At 38.8% G+C, this 18255-nt stretch overlaps 1 protein-coding gene across 1 annotated transcript; it reads left to right on the top strand.

Annotated features, from left to right (window-relative positions):
* The first annotated feature begins 97 nt into the window (after positions 1–97).
* On the top strand, positions 98–18008 carry mrps15 (mitochondrial ribosomal protein S15). The gene is made up of 8 exons (XM_039740854.1): positions 98–364; positions 8387–8449; positions 9119–9194; positions 10228–10276; positions 12100–12184; positions 15429–15487; positions 15600–15791; positions 17854–18008. The coding sequence occupies exons 1-8, from the start codon at positions 217–219 to the stop codon at positions 17956–17958; spliced, it is 777 nt and encodes a 258-aa protein (XP_039596788.1). The 5' UTR covers positions 98–216; the 3' UTR covers positions 17959–18008.
* Positions 18009–18255: the final 247 nt, after the last annotated feature.

The following is an 18255-nucleotide window of genomic DNA, read 5'->3' on the forward strand; positions in this document are numbered from 1 at the left end:
CGTCCTCGCAGGCAAGTCTCTGACGTCATCCGCTCATCGTGTTCTCTGCGCTGTTGAGTCTGATTCGCGTGCGTGTCGATGTAATCTGTGTGCGGCAGTCAGGTCTGAAAAAGCATGGCTACCGCGTGTTAATCTGTGATGTGTTTTCATAGGTTTTAGTTCTTTTACTGTCTAAAGTACACTTTCTGTAACATCTTGTTCGCCTCATGATTGACCATGCTGCTAAGGAGGATATTTTATCCAGCACTGAATTTAAAGCAGGTGGGATCCATTGTAAACTGTAGGGTTGCTCAAGGAGTGACATCTCGACCTTTACCTACCGTTTGTTGCTATCGTCCGCCTGGCAAGGTGCAGTATGAGGAATGTAAGTATTTTCTTCTGTCTCCTCCAAGAAACTATCATACCGTGTGGTGAAATGTTAGACGAATGTAGCATTATCATCTTACTTCCAGTATGATTGTTGTAAAATTTAAGATATGTTTAAGTGTGCTGTTCATTTGTATTAGGTTGCTTTGTTTTCTCATTCACAAGACAAATTGTTTCCCATTTTACACATACGTCATAAATGGGTACAGTAGAAAATGTATTTCACAATTTGCAATAATTGTTGAAAGGCATATAAGAGGAGTAAAATGTCCCAGCATATACGTGCACAAAGGATGCCGTCTTATCCTTCTCTCTAGCCACACAAAGAAGCTAAAGAATGTTGGATTCTTTAGTCATACAGTAGGTTGGCTGCACCTTCCTTTCTAATTAAGCTACTGCCAATGCACCCCTTTTCGAACTAGTTGGTTGAGTGTTAAACTGACACATATAAGCCCATAGAGCAGCCAAATTGAACAGGACAGATTAGTATCAAATAACAAAGGCTCAGTTTATAAATAGTCTGTGCTATTGTCCTGTTTTCACAAAAGTATAAGTCTGCATCATGGACTTGGCATTGCACATGGTGAGTGGGCAGGGTCTCCGTAACAAAAGCTCTTACATGGAATAGATTTCTTTAGTATATTTTAGAATGATCTGATAGTCTGTGATATTTCAGTTCTTGTTCTGTTCCATTAACGTTGTGAGTTGAACTCAGTAGCATAGTTGGGATGCTGAGAGCTTTGTCACTAGTCAGAGAAATCAAATTTGTATTAAGAGGATTTTAATGTTTGTCTTTAGATTGTTGTTTTTTTTTTTTAAACTCACGAAGATTAAAATGTTCAAAGCATCATGACTTTAGCTGCCCTCATATGTATGCTGCTTATGTTATGTCCAAGACCTCAGAGTGGAGTCGAACTGTTGAGTAAGATGCACATGCATGCTTTCACTACACTATATCCATTCATCCATTGTCCACCCCTTATCCGAGGTCGGGTCGCGGGGGCAGCAGCCTAAGCAGGGAAGCCCAGACCTCCCTCTCCCCGGCCACCTGCTCCAGCTCCTCTGGGGGGACCCCGACGCGTTCCCAGGCCAGCCGGGAGATGTAATCCCTCCAGCGTGTCCTAGGTCTGCCCCATGGCCTTCATCCAGTGGGACATGCCCGGAACACCTCCCCCCCCGGGAGGTGTCCAGGGGGCATCCTGTCCAGATGGCCGAACTACCTCAACTGACTCCTCTCATTGCGGCAGAGCAGTTACTCTACTCTGAGTCTCTCCCGGATAACTGGACTTCTCACCCTATCTCTATGGGAAAGTCCAGCCACCCTGCAGAGAAAACTCATTTCAGCCACTTGTATCCGCGATCTTGCTCTTTCAGTCGCTACCCAAAGCTCGTGGCCATATATGAGGATACGAATGTAGGTTGACTGGTAAATCAACAGCCTCGACTTTTGGTTCAGCTCTCTCTTCACCACGACGGACCGTTGAACAGCCTGCATTATTGTGGATGCCCCACCCATCTGTCTGTCAGCCTCCCGTTCCGTTTTTCCCTCACTCGTGAACAAGACCCCAAGATACTTAAACTCCTCCACTTGAGGCAGTATTGTGTTCCCAACCTGGAGAGAGCATTCCACCCTTTTTCCGGCAGGGAACCATGGCCTCGGATTTAGAGGTGCTGACTCTCATCCCCGCCGCTTCACACTTGGCCAACAGAACCACATCATCCACAAATAGCAGAGCTTTGATTCTGAGGTCACCGAACCAGACCTCCTCCGCTCCTTGGCTGTGCCTATAAATACTGTCCATAAAACTTATGAACAGAATCGGTGACAAAGGGCAGCCCTGGTGGAGTCAAACCTGAACAGGAAATGAGTTTGACTTATTACCAGCAATGCAGACGAAGCTCCTGCTCCTCCTGTACAGGGACTGAATGGCTCGTAACAACGAGCCTTGTACCCCTTACTCTTGGAGCACACCCCACAGGATGCTTTGAGGGACACTGTCAAATGCCTTCTCCAATCCACAAAACACATGTGGACTGGTTGGGCAAACTCCCATGTCCCCTCCAGGAGGATCCTGGCCAGGGTGTAGAGCTGGTCCAGTGTTCCACAGCTGGGACAGAATCCTCATTGTTCCTCTTGAATCTGAGATTCGACCATCGACTGAAGTCTCTTCTCCAGCACCCCTGAATAGACCTTACCGGGGAGGCTGAGGAGTGTGATCCCCCTATAGTTGGAGCACATCCTCCAGTCACCCTTCTTAAAAGGGGGGGGGACCATCACCCCAGTTTGCCAATCCAGAGGCACTGCCCCCGATGTCCATACGATGTTGCAGAGACGTATCAACCAGGACAGACCCACAACATCCAGAGCCTTGAGAAACCCAGGGTGAACCTCGTCTACACCAGGGGCCCCACCACCTTGGAGCTTTTTAACTATCTCGGCGACCTCAGCCCCTGTTATGGACAGCCAGAGTCCTCTACCTCTGCTTCCTCTAAGGAAGACATGCTGGTGGGATTGAGAAGATCCTCTAAGTATTCCTCCACTGGTCAATAACGTCTACAGTTGAAGTCAGCAGGGCCCCATCTCCACTATACACAGTGTTGGTGGAGCACCGCTTTCCCCCTCCTGAAGTGCTTGACAGTTTGCCAGAACCTTCTCGGTGCCAACTGAAAGTCGTTTTCCATGGCTTCCCCAAACTCCTCCCATGCCCGAGTTTTTGCCTCTGCAACAGCCGATGCCACCACACGCTTGGCCTGCTGGTACCCCTCAGCTGCCTCTGGAGTCCCACTCGTGAACCAGACCTGATAGGACTCTTTCTTCAACTTGACGGCCTCTCGAACCTTAGGTGTCCAGCACCGGGTTCGTGGATTGCAGCCACGAGAGGCACCAACAACTTTGCGGCCACAGCTCTGTTCTGCTGCTTCCACAATGGAGGCTCGGAACATGGCCCATTCAGACTCAATGTCCTTCGCCTCCCTCAGAATGAGGTTGAAGTTCTGCCAGAGGTGGCAGTTAAAGATCTTTCTGACTGGTTCCTCTGCCAGACGTTCCCAGCAGACCCTCATTATACGTTTGGGTCTGCCTGGTCTGTCCGGCAGAATCTTCTGCCATTTGATTCAACTTACCACCAGGTGGTGATCAGTTGACAGCTCAGCCCCTCTCTTCACCCAAGTGTCCAAGACATAAGGTCACAGATCCAATGACACGATTACAAAGTTGATCATCGAGCTGCAACCTCGGGCATCCTGGTGCCAAGCGCACTTATGGACACCCTTATGCTCGAACATGGTGTTCATTATGGACAATCCATGACCAGAACAGAAGTTAAACAACTGAACACCACTCGAGTTTATATCGGGGATGCCGTTCCTCCCAATCACACCTCTCCAGGTTTCACTGTCGTTGCCAACGTGAGCGTTTAAGTCTCCCAGCAGGACGATAGAGTCCCCAGGAGCTGTGCCTCGCAGCACTTCCTCCAGGGACTCCAAGAAGTCTGGGTACTCTGAACTGCCGTTCGGCGCATAAGCACAAACAGTCAGAGTCCTTCCTCCAACTCGAAGGCGCAGGGAACCAACCCTCTCGTCCAATGGGGAGAACCCTAATGTGCAGGCCTCAAGCCTGGGGGCCATAAGTGGCGGAGCGGTGGCTCTGAGGCCAGGGATCTGCACTGGCAATCGGAAGGTTGCCAGTTCGAATCCCATAAATGCCAATAGGGACTCTGCTTTGTTGGGCCCCTGAGCAAGGCCCTTAACCTGCAATTACTGAGTGCTTTGAGTAGTGAGAAAAGCGCTATAAAAATGCAAAGAATTATTATTATTATAAGCAAGTCCACCCCTGCCCGACGCCTTTCACCCACAGCAACTCCAGAGTGGAACAAAGTCCAGTCTCTCTCAAGCGGAATGATTCCAGAGCTGAGGCCTTGTCCCTTCTAGGATTGAGGCCTTGCCGTGGCAGAAGGGCTTGCGTGGTCTAGTGATCCTCGGAGCTATGTTGTCGGGAGCTACATGCTCCTGGTAGGGTTTCCCAAGGCAAACAGGTTTGAGGTGAAGATCAAGACTAACTCGATCCGGAGATCCCACATGGATTTAAATCAAGGATCTGCGTTTCCATTACCTGGGAAAGGGTACCTGGGGCCTCACCCTGGAGTCAGACCCAGGGGAGGGACTTGCTGGCAAGCACCTGGTGGCTGGACCTTTGATCACGGGGCCCAGCCAGGCTCAGCCAGAAGGAGCAACGTGGTTCCGCTCTCTTGTGGGCCCACCACCTGCAAGAGAGGCCATAGGGGTCGGGTGCAATGTGATCTGGGTGGTGGCCGAAGTCGGGAACCCTGGTGTTCCGACCCTGGGTTTCCGAAACTGGCTCTTGGGACATGGAATGTTACCTCTCTGGTGGGGAAGGAGCCCGAACTGGTGTGAGAGGTTAAGAGGTACCGGCTAGATATAGTCGGGCTCATCTCACTACACTATATATATAAATAAATAAATTGCTTCTAATGAATGGCTATTTTTAATTGCTCAATTTTTAGTTGTACAATATAACATTTTTATTTTATGGTCATCCACATTGTTAAGTTTGGACTTTCTTATCATTTAGGGGCGCTTGTGATTCTCTTTTTTTAAAAGACAATTGTTAACAAGTGGGGTAAAAAAATGTTTAAAGGTATTGCAAGATGGTTTGAATTATTCAGAGTACCACAGGGCTTTCTAAGAGACAAACTGTTCATTTATTCTTTTATGTACAAAATACATATCTAATCAGTGTTTTGCATTTGACTTGGGAAAAGAACAGGAAAAAATCTATTTTTTAAGCACTGTTATGTTTATCTCCTGTAATTGCTCATCTATCTATCTATTGTGAAAGGCGCTATATAGGCGCCTGACCCGCTTGGACATGTAGACACACGTAAAAATAAAATTATTTATTTTTCTTCACCTATGGGCACACGTCTTCCCCGTGTCCCACAGGCAGTACACAGTCCCAAGCACAGCAAACACCAATAAAGTTACAAAATATCCTCCATTCCTCCTAGGCAGCTTCGTCTTCTCCCTTCCGACGCTGACTCCTGAGTGGTGGTTGCTGGCTCCTTTTATTAGTCACCTGGAAGTGCTCCAGGTAACACCCGGCTGCACTTCCGGGAGTGACGAAACTACTGCCCAGAAGGGCCCAGCAGCTCCCACTGCAGCACCCCCTGGCAGTACCTGCGAAACCCAACAGGGCTGCACCAACTCCCATGAAGCCTTGCGGGAGTCCGAGGCACCCTATCTATCTATCCATCCATCCATCCATCGTACTTCAGTGGTCAAGGTGACACTGATTTATATGCTAATGCTCAAAGTAAGTAAGTGTTTTACTTTAAATTAAACAGAAATAGCTACAATAAAAGACGAACAGTTCCACAATCCTTTTTCGTTCAATACTGGGCTATCAGAATTGCATCTTCTCTAGGTCCTTCCCAATAACAAAAATCTTAACTAGTTTTAAAAAAAAATTGATTCCCATCCAACTTTAAGCTGGCTATTCTTAATATATCTGAAATGAATCCTCTCTTTTCTGTCAGACACCTAATAATTATTACCGTTCTTGTATAAGTCACACAATGTAAGATTACTGGTTGAAATTAAAATGATTACATCTTGCCTGAAGAAGGGGCCTGAGTTGCCTCAAAAGCTTGCGTGTTGTAATCTTTTTAGTTAGGCAACAAAAGGTGTCATTTTGCTTGACTTCTCATTTGGTTGAAATTAATAGAACCGTCTTAACATTTTAATGAAATGTTATAGGAACATATACTGTATATGTGAAAAAGATGTCCTACTATCTTACCAAGTACAAAATCATAATCAAAGCACAAATATTACAACAGTTTGCGATAGTAAGCCCTGCCCCAGAATTTGGTTTTGATTTAAACAGGTCAGTCGTGGCTTCAGAACAAATAGAGAAAAAGGCCAGAAATCTGATTTTATTTTTTTCCCTAATATAGGATCAGCCTGAAGGGAATATTGGTCTTCCTGCTTTAATACCTTTGATGCAGAGATCTAATTTGTAAAAAACAGAGGGCCTTTTAGGGTAGTAAGCTCAGAAGTCCTGAATAGTTTTCATCAGCACAGACTATATTCAAGAGGGTCAAAAGAAACCTTTTTTTTCTTTCTGGCAAAATGTCTCTGCAGACTGCCATCAAATACTCCTTTCTGACTAAGCAAAACTAAATTGAGGCTCAGCATAGCAAAATGTGTGACTTCTGGACTTTGGGGAATAAAAATTAGAAAACATTAATAACTGTTTATAATTTTACATTCAGCTTTAAACATTACAGAGTACTAAGACTAGAATAATGCTTTCAGATAATTGTTTGGTTTGATAATTCCTTTGATTGTGATTGAGCAAATGTGAAAATACTATCAGGCCTCAATTTAAATGGTTAATAATAACAATAAAAAAAAACATATCAAAATTACATATAATTCGAACGAAATAACATTGTGTCATGCACTAACAAAACAGATGTTAAGTAGAAAATTGTGTAAAGATCTGCACAAGCCACAGCTCCCAGCCTCAGTTACTGGTTTGTTCATCTTCAGGTTTTTGTTCTAACCAGTCTCCTTCATAGTTTTTTTTTTTTTTTGTTGTTGTTTATTTTGCTGTTAAAACAATGCATGATTACTGTGCATAACTTGCCTCCAGTTTTCCTCCTGAAAAAATGATTTATGTAAGAAAAGTGGTTATTGCAGTTATTCTGTTAGTGAACAGGCATTTATTCAGTCTACCCGTTTCTTAAGTATAGGTTATTTGCTTTAAATTTTTAATATCTTTAGTATCATAAATAAAAAAACAATGTTAACAGTGGAGCAGTTGGTTTGCCTTTTTGTCTGTGTGTTTACTCCATAAAGAATACTCACCTCTAAATACAGTAGGTGCTGTTAACTACATTTTTATCCACAGCTTCATCTGAAAACATTTTAAATTGTAATTCACTTTCCAAGTACATTGATGGAATCTTGTCTCTCTAATCCTTAATTACAGGTCACACTCAAATCGAAAGTATTTATTTTTTCAAGTGACAAAGTAAAATTCATAAAACATCCCCCTTGGAATAATCTCAAAACCATAGACTTAAAAGTGCATGTAGTTTTTTCACAACACTATGTATCAGTTAGGATGTACAAGATTTTAGTATTTCTGGATGTGGCTATGTACACACTAAATGAATACAAATTATTTGTTATGTCACAAGTTGACATTTATTTATCCAGTTGTAGAATGATCAGTAAATGTGAAAATGCTTTCACCATCGACAGGTTGACTTTAACCACATCTAAAACACCAATTTCTCAACTATAAAATGACAACCACTTTGATGATGATGATGGTGATTATTCTCAGTAGAAATGTAGTGTCTTTCTTGTTCTATTTATGGACTTGCTGTTGTAGTTGATTTGAACATCTACAACTGTATAAAATAATGTATTGCGTGCTGTTCAGCAAATCATGCCAAACTGTCTGTGGTAATTATTGGTGCTTTTTTTTTAGGTCTTTTTGTAAACTGTACATTTTTGGAATTAATTTTCATTTGCAAATATGTTTCAAGGTTTTTCAGGATACAAAAATGAAAAATTCAAAATCCAAACCTGTATTGACAAGCCTATTTTAATAATAAATGTTTTTTTTATCCTTGTACTGTACTGTTATATTATTGCAGCAGCTGATTGCAGGAATTCCCCTTTTAGATAATTTTAGAAGGCAGGATGTGAAAATCAGCAGAAGATTTATCAGGTTATAGATCTGGCCACATCCTTTAAACATAAAATAAGCAAATATCCAAAGTAAATTATTTATATTCTTGTTGTAGAAGAGGCTGTCAGTGGATGAGAATGCCAAAAAGTTCAACTGAAGCACTCCTTTAATATACTAGTTTGTTGTCTGTCTGCTGCTATGTTTTGTATGTCCCAGAGATACGGCTCAATGCTTCATAAAATATAATTGTAGTATGTGAATATACATAATACATCTAGTGCTTAAATATTTTAGGTAATGGAAGTTTACATTTCCAGCCATGCAGGTATTATGGAAAGGCTGTTCCAAAGAAGCCAGGTAAAATAAAGACATGTTTGCATATTTAGTATTTCAAAATTGCCATTTTCAAGCTAATGTGTTTTCATATTTAATGTTAATCTGTCTTTACTTTAGTTATAAATATGCTGTGTTGTTCACAAAAAGAAATCAATATCTAGTGGACACTTTGGGTGACTAGCATGCATTTTCTGCTAATTTAATATTTGGCTGTAATCTTTTTGCATGGTCTATTAGGATAAAGCTAGTCATTCCTTACTTTTGATATGTGGTGTATGTGACCAGTTATCTTCCTGAGTACCAGTTATTTATATTTAATCAATTATGATGTTTCCATACTTTCCCTTTGTGTAAACATTTCTAATAAATGCAGTATATCATACAAAAATATTAAAATGGTTGCATTTTGTATCTTGCATATCTGTGTTTTAATGTATTGAATAGACCACCTGGAAATATTTCAAAAGCATTTTACTAGTAATACTTGTTATGTGTTCTTAATCAGCTCAGGAATGTACAGGCACCTTTTTAAGTTCCTGTACTCTTCAATTTTAATTTTCTTTGATTATACTGGTATGTCATCCTCTAGTACTGCATATTAGGAACAGTTAGTTATTTAAAGAAAAAATACAAAAGTAAAAATTGCAATGGTTTATTTATATATGCATTTTTAAATTTGCTTCACAACAGATGTTCCTAGCCAACTGGATGGTTTGACCCCTACAATGTTGAAACAAGCGTTTGTTCCAGTTAAACTTGCTGAACAGTATGTCTGTACATTTAATTACTTTACATAATCCAAGTTGGTCAGTGGTGTTTTAAATGTAATATGCTTTGTTTTGTGCACAGATATTTTTTTAATGGCTGTTTTTCCATTTCATTAAAAACCGCCTTTCTTACAGTTGCGAATGTCTTGAGTACAAATCAAAAACTAAAACAAATGAATGGTTTACCAGTGCTGTGGGTAGCATACACAATACAATTTACTTCTTCATGGTGGGTGTTCTTAAATTAAGTTGATTGACCACTGTAAATAACAAATGGTGAATGATTAATTGTAAGTTATTCTTTATACATAAAACATAACATGATGAAAGAACTGTATGTATTTATGTAATATACAGGGTGGTCCAGATCTAATTATGAAAAGGCGAACACAACACACCCGCTGTTCTACTGACAACCGTCTCCCCGCCATTTTGGAATGCAGGGCAGGTTCTGTCATCTATAGGCAACAAAAATATTTTTTTCTGAATTCTCTGTGTAATAAACATCAGTTATAGCGTAATGAAAATTCCATAATTAGATCTGCACCATCCTATATATTAAGGTTAGACAGAAAGCCTTGGGATGCACGATATAATAGTACCTTCTTTTGGCTGCTCCCTTTAGAGGTTGCCATAGCACAACAGCTTTCTTCCTGTCCTCTGCATCTGCATCTGCACCAGTCTTGCATAGTTCTGTGCTTCAAATTTCATATAGTAGAAATATATAAATCTGGTTCCTTTTAACAGTTTTTTGCTTGGGTTAATCCTATATAGCTTTTGACCTTTGGTTCTCTTCCAATAAATGTGTTTTTTTTTTTTTGTATGTACCTCTCATCTCCCTTCATATATAATCTAAAATGCAGAAGAGGCTGTTTTAATGCTCATTGTCCTTTTAAAATGAAAAGGAGACTAACTATAAATGACCATGGGTATCTTTTATTCAGTATCTGACACCTTAAGTGGTAGGTTTGGTGTATTCTCTACCAAAATTAAAATGTGATGAGTAATACAGTTGGCTTTTTTTTCCCACAGAACTGATGGTGTAGTTAAAAAACTGCTTACGCTGGAACTTGCAAGTCGTGTAAGTGTAATCTGTATTTTTTTTTTTTTTAATAAAGTATAGTAAACCTTGGTTACTTCATGGGAAATTAAACTGTAGGTAGTGTAGGGCTTTCTAGTTTTTAGTGCACATAACTTAAAATAATGGAAATACTAAAATGCAAAAGCCAGAACATGTACGTGCAAATTTTAGTATGTAATTGTCAATCAAAAGTGAGTCTGGCATTTGAAATAAAAATCAAAATTCTCAGGTCATATATGTACAGGGTGACACAGAAAAATGGGAACTTTTATGTTGAGATGTTGCAATCTTTTGTTGCACCTGCATTGAATAATTTTCCACAACTTCACGAAACCTAGTTTCAACAGGATGGTGCTACATCGCACACTACAAGGCAATCAATGGCAGCTATGCGAGAATTTTTCATCTCAAGATTCGGTGACGTTCCCTGGCCCTCAAGATCACCGGATTTGTCCGTTTGTGATTTTTTTCTTGTGGGGCTACCTTAAGAGTCGGGTCTACACGACTTGGCCAAAGACACTGAATGAATTGAAACTAAGAATTTAAGATGTAATTCGTGGTATACCAGCTGGGATGTTGCAGCGATCAATGGGGAACGTCAACAGCAGATTGGAAGAATGCATACGTACAGGAGGATGCCATCTACAGGACGTAATTTTCAGACATTGATAATTTGGATTACTGTCTCTTAAAAGGCAAGTTGTAGTGGTGCAATTGCTGTCAATAAACGTTTTTGTTGGATTTCTTCTATTTTTATTGGGTTTTTTAAAAGTTCCCGTTTTTTTGTGTCACCCTGTATAAACGGACTTTACCTTGAGGCCAGTATTATGCACCAAGAAGGCTCCTCCAAGATTATCATAATTTGACATCCCATCTTGTGATAAATATGCTTTATTCTGCTCCGAGTCATAGAGGCTATAGCCTGCTAACAGCATTTGTTGCACTATAGGAGTTTGTATTGGATGTGGCACCAGTCTACAAGCTCCAGAGTTCAGAGTCCTCGCCTAGGCTCTGCCTGTGTGCAATGTGTCTGTGTGGGTTTCCTCCCAAAATCTCACACGTTAAAAGAATTGATAACTCCAAATTACCTGGGCTGAGTGTGTGTGAATTTGTACATGAGTGTCACCTGTTGCTATTTTCATAAGGTAAGCTTTGCTAAAGGAACTAACAACCTTACTACAGAACACTAGTAGATAAAAGCTTATATTTATATCCAGCACTGAGCAGAAACCCAAAGCAAGTAAAGCCATAGTGTACAAACTCTTTGTAAAGTTCAGTCACTGAAAACAGTTACAAGAGCATTACATGCTTGGGTAAATTAAAAAGATAATTGATTTTAATATTACAGCTTCTAGTTCCATAAACAATTTAAACATTTTTTCATTAGTATAGTCTATCCATTCAATTGGGATACACATATCATGCATAGTTATAAATTTTACTGTCTCAAAATAATTATTAACCTCCTTAAACATTCTCAGCTGATAGCTTATGGAATGCAAGGACAACATGACTTATCTTGTTGAAATGTTCTGGAGTAGTACCTTTCACAAAATCTTTTATTTCCTTCAAAATAGTGAAATTCTGAGATATAACTTGTGAAAGTATAGGTCCAGATTTCTTCAGCACTTTAAAATGTTGACTGCATTCAGTGATTATATTTTCCAGTGCATCTTCTGCACAGATGAAAAAGATGTTATTGTTTCTTTGAATTGGCTTCTAGTAGTATGGAATATGGTCGCCTGTGCAAATTCATCAGGTCAGTAATTTTGTAAAAAAAAAAAAATTAATTGCAGCATTTGTTGTTTTCATGGATTTCTTAGAAAGAGAAGCTGGAAGTAAAAAGAGAAGAGCTAATAGACAAAGTCAGGAGTAGCCCATATGATCGGAGTTCCAGTGAAGTGCAAAGTATGTATTATTTGTTCATACTGTATGTATTGCACTGTTATGAAAATGCTTTTACTAATATTTTTATAGAAAAAATGCATAAATATCTATACATTTTTGAAATTTATCAGTTGGTAATTTTATTTCTGATTCTGATTTTTAAAGATGACAGAAAGCTAATAGAGGCAGTGGTCTTTGGCTAGCAGAGAACATCAGCTTGTTGGCTTTGAGACTGTATAAACCCATCTTATTCCTGAATATACACAGAATTAACTGAAGGTCCATTGGAAGAGGGTTAAAGTTACCTTCAGCCAGTGACTCTTTCAGGTTCTGAGTCTCAACATGAGTTGGAGAAAGGAGTAACTAGAGGGAGTAGGAGAAGTTGTAGTACTGTATAAAGAGAGAGTGAGGGAGAGTCAGGAGGAGAAAAGCATTTGTAGTACTGAAGTTTTGAGCAGGTGGGCAGTTAGACTCTCTGAGTAGATGGGGATGAACACATATACGGTTAGAAAAAAGTTGTCTCTGTCCAGATAATTATATTATCTAATTTTGGTTCTGTACATTACCACAATGAATTTTAAATGTAACAACTCCGATGCAGTTGAAGTGCAGACTTTCAGCTTTAATTCAGTGGGTTGAACAACTAAAGGCAACTAAAGCATTTTTAACACAATCCCTTCATTTCAGGGGCTCGGAAGTAATTGGACAAATTAAATAAATGGAAATAAAATGTTCATTTCTAATACTTGGTTGAAAACCCTTTGCTGGCAATGACAGCCTGAAGTCTTGAATTCATGGACATCACCAGATGCTGGGTTTCCTCCTTTTTAATGCTCTGCCAGGCCTTTACTGCAGCGGCTTTCAGTTGCTGTTTGTTCGTGGGCCTTTCTGTCTGAAGTTTAGTCTTCAACAAGTGAAATGCATGCTCAATTGGGTTAAGATCAGGTGACTGACTTGGCCATATAAGAATTTTCCACTTCGTTGCTTTAATAAACTCCTGGGTTGCTTTGGCTGTATGTTTTGGGTCATTGTCCATCTGTATCATGAAACGCCACCCAATCAATTAGCTGGATTTGAGCAGACAGTATGTCTCTGAACACCTCAGAATTCATTCGGCTGCTTCTGTCCTGTGTCACATCATCAATAAACACTAGTGTCCCAGTGCCATTGGCAGCCATGCACGCCCAAGCCATCACACTGCCTCCACCGTGTTTTACAGATAATGTGGTATGCTTTGAATAATAAGCTGTTCCACGCCTTCTTCATACTTTTTTCTTGCCATCATTCTGGTAGAGGTTGATCTTGATTTCATCTGTCCAAAGAATGTTTTTCCAGAACTGTGCTGGCATTTTTAGATGTTCTTTAGCAAAGTCCAATCTAGCCTTTCTATTCTTGAGGCTTATAAGTGGCTTGCACCTGGCAGTACACCCTCTGTATTTACTTTCATGCAGTCTTCTCTTTATGGTAGACTTGGATATCACTACGCCTACCCCCAGGAGAGTGTTGTTCACTTGGTTGGCTGTTGTGAAGGGGTTTCTCTTCACCATGGAAATGATTCTGCGATCATCCACCACTGTTGTTTTCTGTGGACATCCAGGTCTTTTTGCATTGCTGAGTTCACCAGTGCTTGCTTTCTTTCTCAGGATGTACCAAACTGTAGATTTTGCCACTCGTAATATTGTAGCAATTTCTCGGATGGGTTTTTTCTGTTTTTGCAGCTTAAGGATGGCTTCTTTCACCTGCATGGAGAGCTCCTTTGACCGCATGTTGTCTGTTCACAGCACAATCTTCCACATGCAAGTACCACACCTCAAATCAACTCCAGGCCTTTCATCTGTTTAATTGATAATGACATAATGACGGATTTGCTCACATCTGCCCATGAAATAGCCTTTGAGACAATTGTCCAATTACTTTTGAGCCCCTGAAATAAATCGATTGTGTTAAAAAAAAAAAACGCTTTAGTTGCCTCACATTTTTATGCAATCGTTTTGTTCAACCCACTGAATTAAAGCTGAAAGTCTGCACTTCAACTGCATCTGAGTTGTTTCATTTAAAATTCATTGTGGTAATGTACAGAACCAAAATTAGAAAAATGTTGTCTCTGTCCAAATATTTATAGGCTTAACTGTAAATGTATACTGAGAGAGACTGCAAGATTGCTATTTTTGCTACAGGAAAATGTGTACTCCCTTATGCATCACTCCTGGTAGGTATACCATAATTGCTTTTAAAGACTTCATTCTGATACTCTTGCTGTGAATTGCAAAAGTGTTATGTGGGAGAGTGATTAATATCCCCTGGTTTGAGTTGTTACTGCTGATAGTGGCATTCAAGTTGGCCATTACTTTTAAGTAGTGCACACAGATGTTGCATATCTTTCATAGATATCTGTTCTCATAGACTAGCTTTTACCTAATACTGGGTTTATGGCTGACTGTTTCACAAAACAGTTGTAAAAGATATGTAGAAAACCACTTGGAACAGATACCTTTTCATGGCATGGCCTATTGCTATTTTATGCATTTTTGATTTTGTTTTGGTCAGAGTTCCAGTTTCCATGAAATACTGAATTAGAGTGCATTTTACCCAATCACTGTGTCTGATCTATACAGTGCAGTCAAAAGAGGAAGTGGAGAAAAGGACAGCATTCAGGATGGAAGCTAATGAAGAGTTAGTCTTTAAGTCAATAATTTGCTGTGTTAATGTTGTCAGTTGTTCCAATCCTGACAGACCAGGGACACTTTTTAAGCCTGTTAATGTTTTGTGTGATGCCATATATGTACTTGGTAAATTCTCTTAATAAAAAAATCAGTCATCATTCAGCCTTGTGTTTTAGAAGTAAGAATTCTCCTTTTTACATTATTGTTTGTTCTTATCAATTTGGTTTGATTCAATAAGTCTACATCTAAGTCTGGTGTACTGGTGTTGAGCTTAAAGGGAAAATATAAAGTATTTTTTACATAGGAAATATTCAGTTTTTCTATAGTGTAATTATGGCAATTATAAATTAATTATTAATTATAAATTACCTTACTTATTCTATGTTAATTAATGTTGACTTATGTTTATTATTGTGTCTTCTATTTTTCTATTCATTTTGTAAAGCACTTTGAGCTACATTTTTTGTATGAATATGTGCTATATAAAATAAATGTTGATTGATTGATTGATTAATGTTATAATCAGAGTATAGTAACAAACAAAAAAGAAAAAACAGTGTAAAGAGCTATTCTAATGAACATTTGTGTTTATTTAATTTTAGTTGCTGTTCTAACTGTGAAGATTCGCAATCTTCAGGAGCATCTCCATAAATACCCAAAGGTAGCAATAAATAGATTCTACTATACGTACACAAGATTTGAAACTTGTGAACATCTGTATGATAATGCACAGGCTACTTTAGTTATAGAATGTATGGGGAACCCTTTTGCAGGACAAGTCCAATAAGAGACGAATGCTTATGGCAGTTGACAGGAGGAAAAAGATGCTAAAGAATCTTCGGCTTACTTCCTATGAAACTTTTGAAAATGTCTGTCAGCAGCTGGGAATTGTTTATACGTTTCCACCCGAGTATTACAGAAGAGTGACTCGTCGCTGGGCTGCCAAGAAGGCTCTGTGTATTAAAGTAAGTTCTAGAAGTTAAGTGGGAATGCTTATTTCTTTGCCAACAAGTTCAGCTCATACTTCTTGCTCTTACTGAAGCACTCCATAATTTGTTATCCTGAAGAACATTTAGCCTCCATCTCGTTCCACCATGGCACCACTTCTTTTTTTTTTTTGCTAGAAGCCAATAGACTCTATAGTGTTTCCTCCAGTTATGCTAATCTTCACCCTAGCATGTTGTTGTTGTTATTGTATTATGTTTATAATTTTGCGTCTTGCATTTACTTAATACTTTGCACATCTTTCTTTTTACTGTTTTGCCCTCAGTTGTTTATTTACTGTTTTGTTTGTCAAGCGCCCACCCACAGACATTCCAGTAGTTTTTACTTTATAACCATATCTTTTGTATTTAAAATCTTTTGTAATTTGGTTGTATTATATTGCATCTTTTACTGCTTTTAAATATTGTTACAGTTTTCTCCTCAGCATAGATTTAGAGAAGTTACTTTATGTCGGAGTCTGTCCAATTTACAAATATTTTTTGCTTGCATATAAAAAGTAAAATTCTGCACTTACTTGTAAAAACTGCTACCTGAATGTAGCTAAAACGCATTGACATAAGCAAACTACATAAAACTGTTAACAATGTTTAGCTTTTTTGACTTAGCTTACACATAATTTGAGGAGGTAGATTACCAAGAAACATAGTAAATGTGGGCCTGATAAATTGATGGATTGTGTTTGCCAAGACATCACCTCTAGCTTTCAGTTGCTAGTGGCTTCAAACTAGTAATTTATCATTTTTTGTCTTGCATAGCCTGCTTGTATGAAAAGGAGCTTTAGTCGGAGTTCATTAAATAATCTATAAATTACTATATTTCAAAGGAAATAAAATAATTGTAACCGAACAGGAATGCCATCAATTCATTCTGTAGCATGGTCTGTGCTGTTGTCTTTTTTGCTTTATGCAATTGGCCTGCTTAACCACATCAAATGAATGTAATCATTGGAAATTGCTTTCTTTTTTGAAAAACTAGTAATATTTTTAGAGAGTTGACGTGAGCATTGTAGTTTCCCTCTGAAGACTGGATATCCTGTAATCATGTGGTTTGATTCTACCAGTGGTATGAGCCATTGTGCATTTTCAGATCAGTTGTGATCAGAATCCATGAGAGCGGTGTTTTTCTTGTTATTCTGCAGTGCGTTGGTACTGACAGACTACAGCTTGCTTTGGCTAGGATGACATTGCCTTGTTGTCCTTTTTTTAATTCAATCCTGATGATTGCATATTCCATATTACGTTTGCATTCACTTTTATCTTCCATGTTTGAAAACAATTTTATGTATTTTGGTTTCTTATAAACCTATAGAACTGGTTCTGCAAGTAAAGTTGCATTAAGGAGAATAATAATGTTTTCCAATCTGATTCTCTCTTAGACTGATATACAGTGGTTTTTAAGTTTTCAGTGTAGAAATAACATGTCTGAGTGCAGCACTGGCCCTAATGTAAAAATTAGTTTGATATTTAGTGATCTGTTTTCGATAGTTGGTATTATATGGTAAACTTTCTGATTATATACTGTAAATAGGTCAGTTGGTCTGCAGGTTGTGTCATACTCAGACTTTTAATAATGCTTCATTTGCATTTATTTCTTGAAGAATAATTTTTCCTCTATTGAAGCCAGCATTTCACCATGAATTTTGACAGCTGGACCTTTAAGATGGTCATTAACGTTTTTGTAATAATTGTAGTTTTAAACAATTTATTAAACCCGAATAGTTAATACATTACTGTCTACCTCTTTATGTAGTGTCATACTTTATCAAATGCTGTAATGCCACATTTTATTAAAGGCAGCCTCTGTTGTATTCATTTTAATTTTCTCTGTAGCCAGTCGGGTTCAGTTGTGTATCTTTCTACTTTGCTATGGACAGGCAAAGAAAGCTTTTATAGGAAAAGGAAGATAACCTACCTACCAATTTATTTTCAGTGTATTTTCAATCTATTGTTAATGTGAATTGCTTTAAACAAAAATGTGGATGTATTACATTTTGAATGTATATATTTCTCTGTTTTTACATAGGTGTTCAATGAGGTGAAACAGAAAAGACTGGCAGAAAAGCGAAAACTATTAGATGAATCCTCTCCAAAAGAGACCTCTGTCTTAAAAGAAGGAACTCCCGTCTAACCAATCTAAATTTGCCTGTAACTTATTAAATAAACACATTTTTACTATTACCTGACATGTGTTATGGCTTAATTAATTCACTTTCATTTCAGACTTGTATGGGTAAGATATGGAGATTCAAAAAACAATTGCTGTTTCACACATCTCATGTAAAACAGCCTCTGGGAGACCATGAGTTCAACAAAGCAATGTGATTGATTACCATCTTGAATAAACAGCAAATGAAGAATAAGTCTTCATAAGAACTAAGTGCTAATACAACACCTACATTTAATCAATTCTCCCCAGCCACTAAGG

This window comes from Polypterus senegalus, chromosome 17 (assembly GCF_016835505.1).
Source record: "Polypterus senegalus isolate Bchr_013 chromosome 17, ASM1683550v1, whole genome shotgun sequence".
Taxonomy (NCBI): domain Eukaryota; kingdom Metazoa; phylum Chordata; class Cladistia; order Polypteriformes; family Polypteridae; genus Polypterus; species Polypterus senegalus.

Excerpts from the sequence above, each read along its gene's own strand:
- mrps15 (XM_039740854.1), top strand. The coding sequence starts at position 217 with ATGCTGCTAAGGAGGATATTTTATCCAGCACTGAATTTAAAGCAGGTG. Across the intron at positions 12,185-15,428 it reads GAGTTCCAGTGAAGTGCAAA|TTGCTGTTCTAACTGTGAAG; the intron begins GTATGTATTATT and ends ATTTAATTTTAG. Across the intron at positions 15,792-17,853 it reads AGAAGGCTCTGTGTATTAAA|GTGTTCAATGAGGTGAAACA; the intron begins GTAAGTTCTAGA and ends GTTTTTACATAG.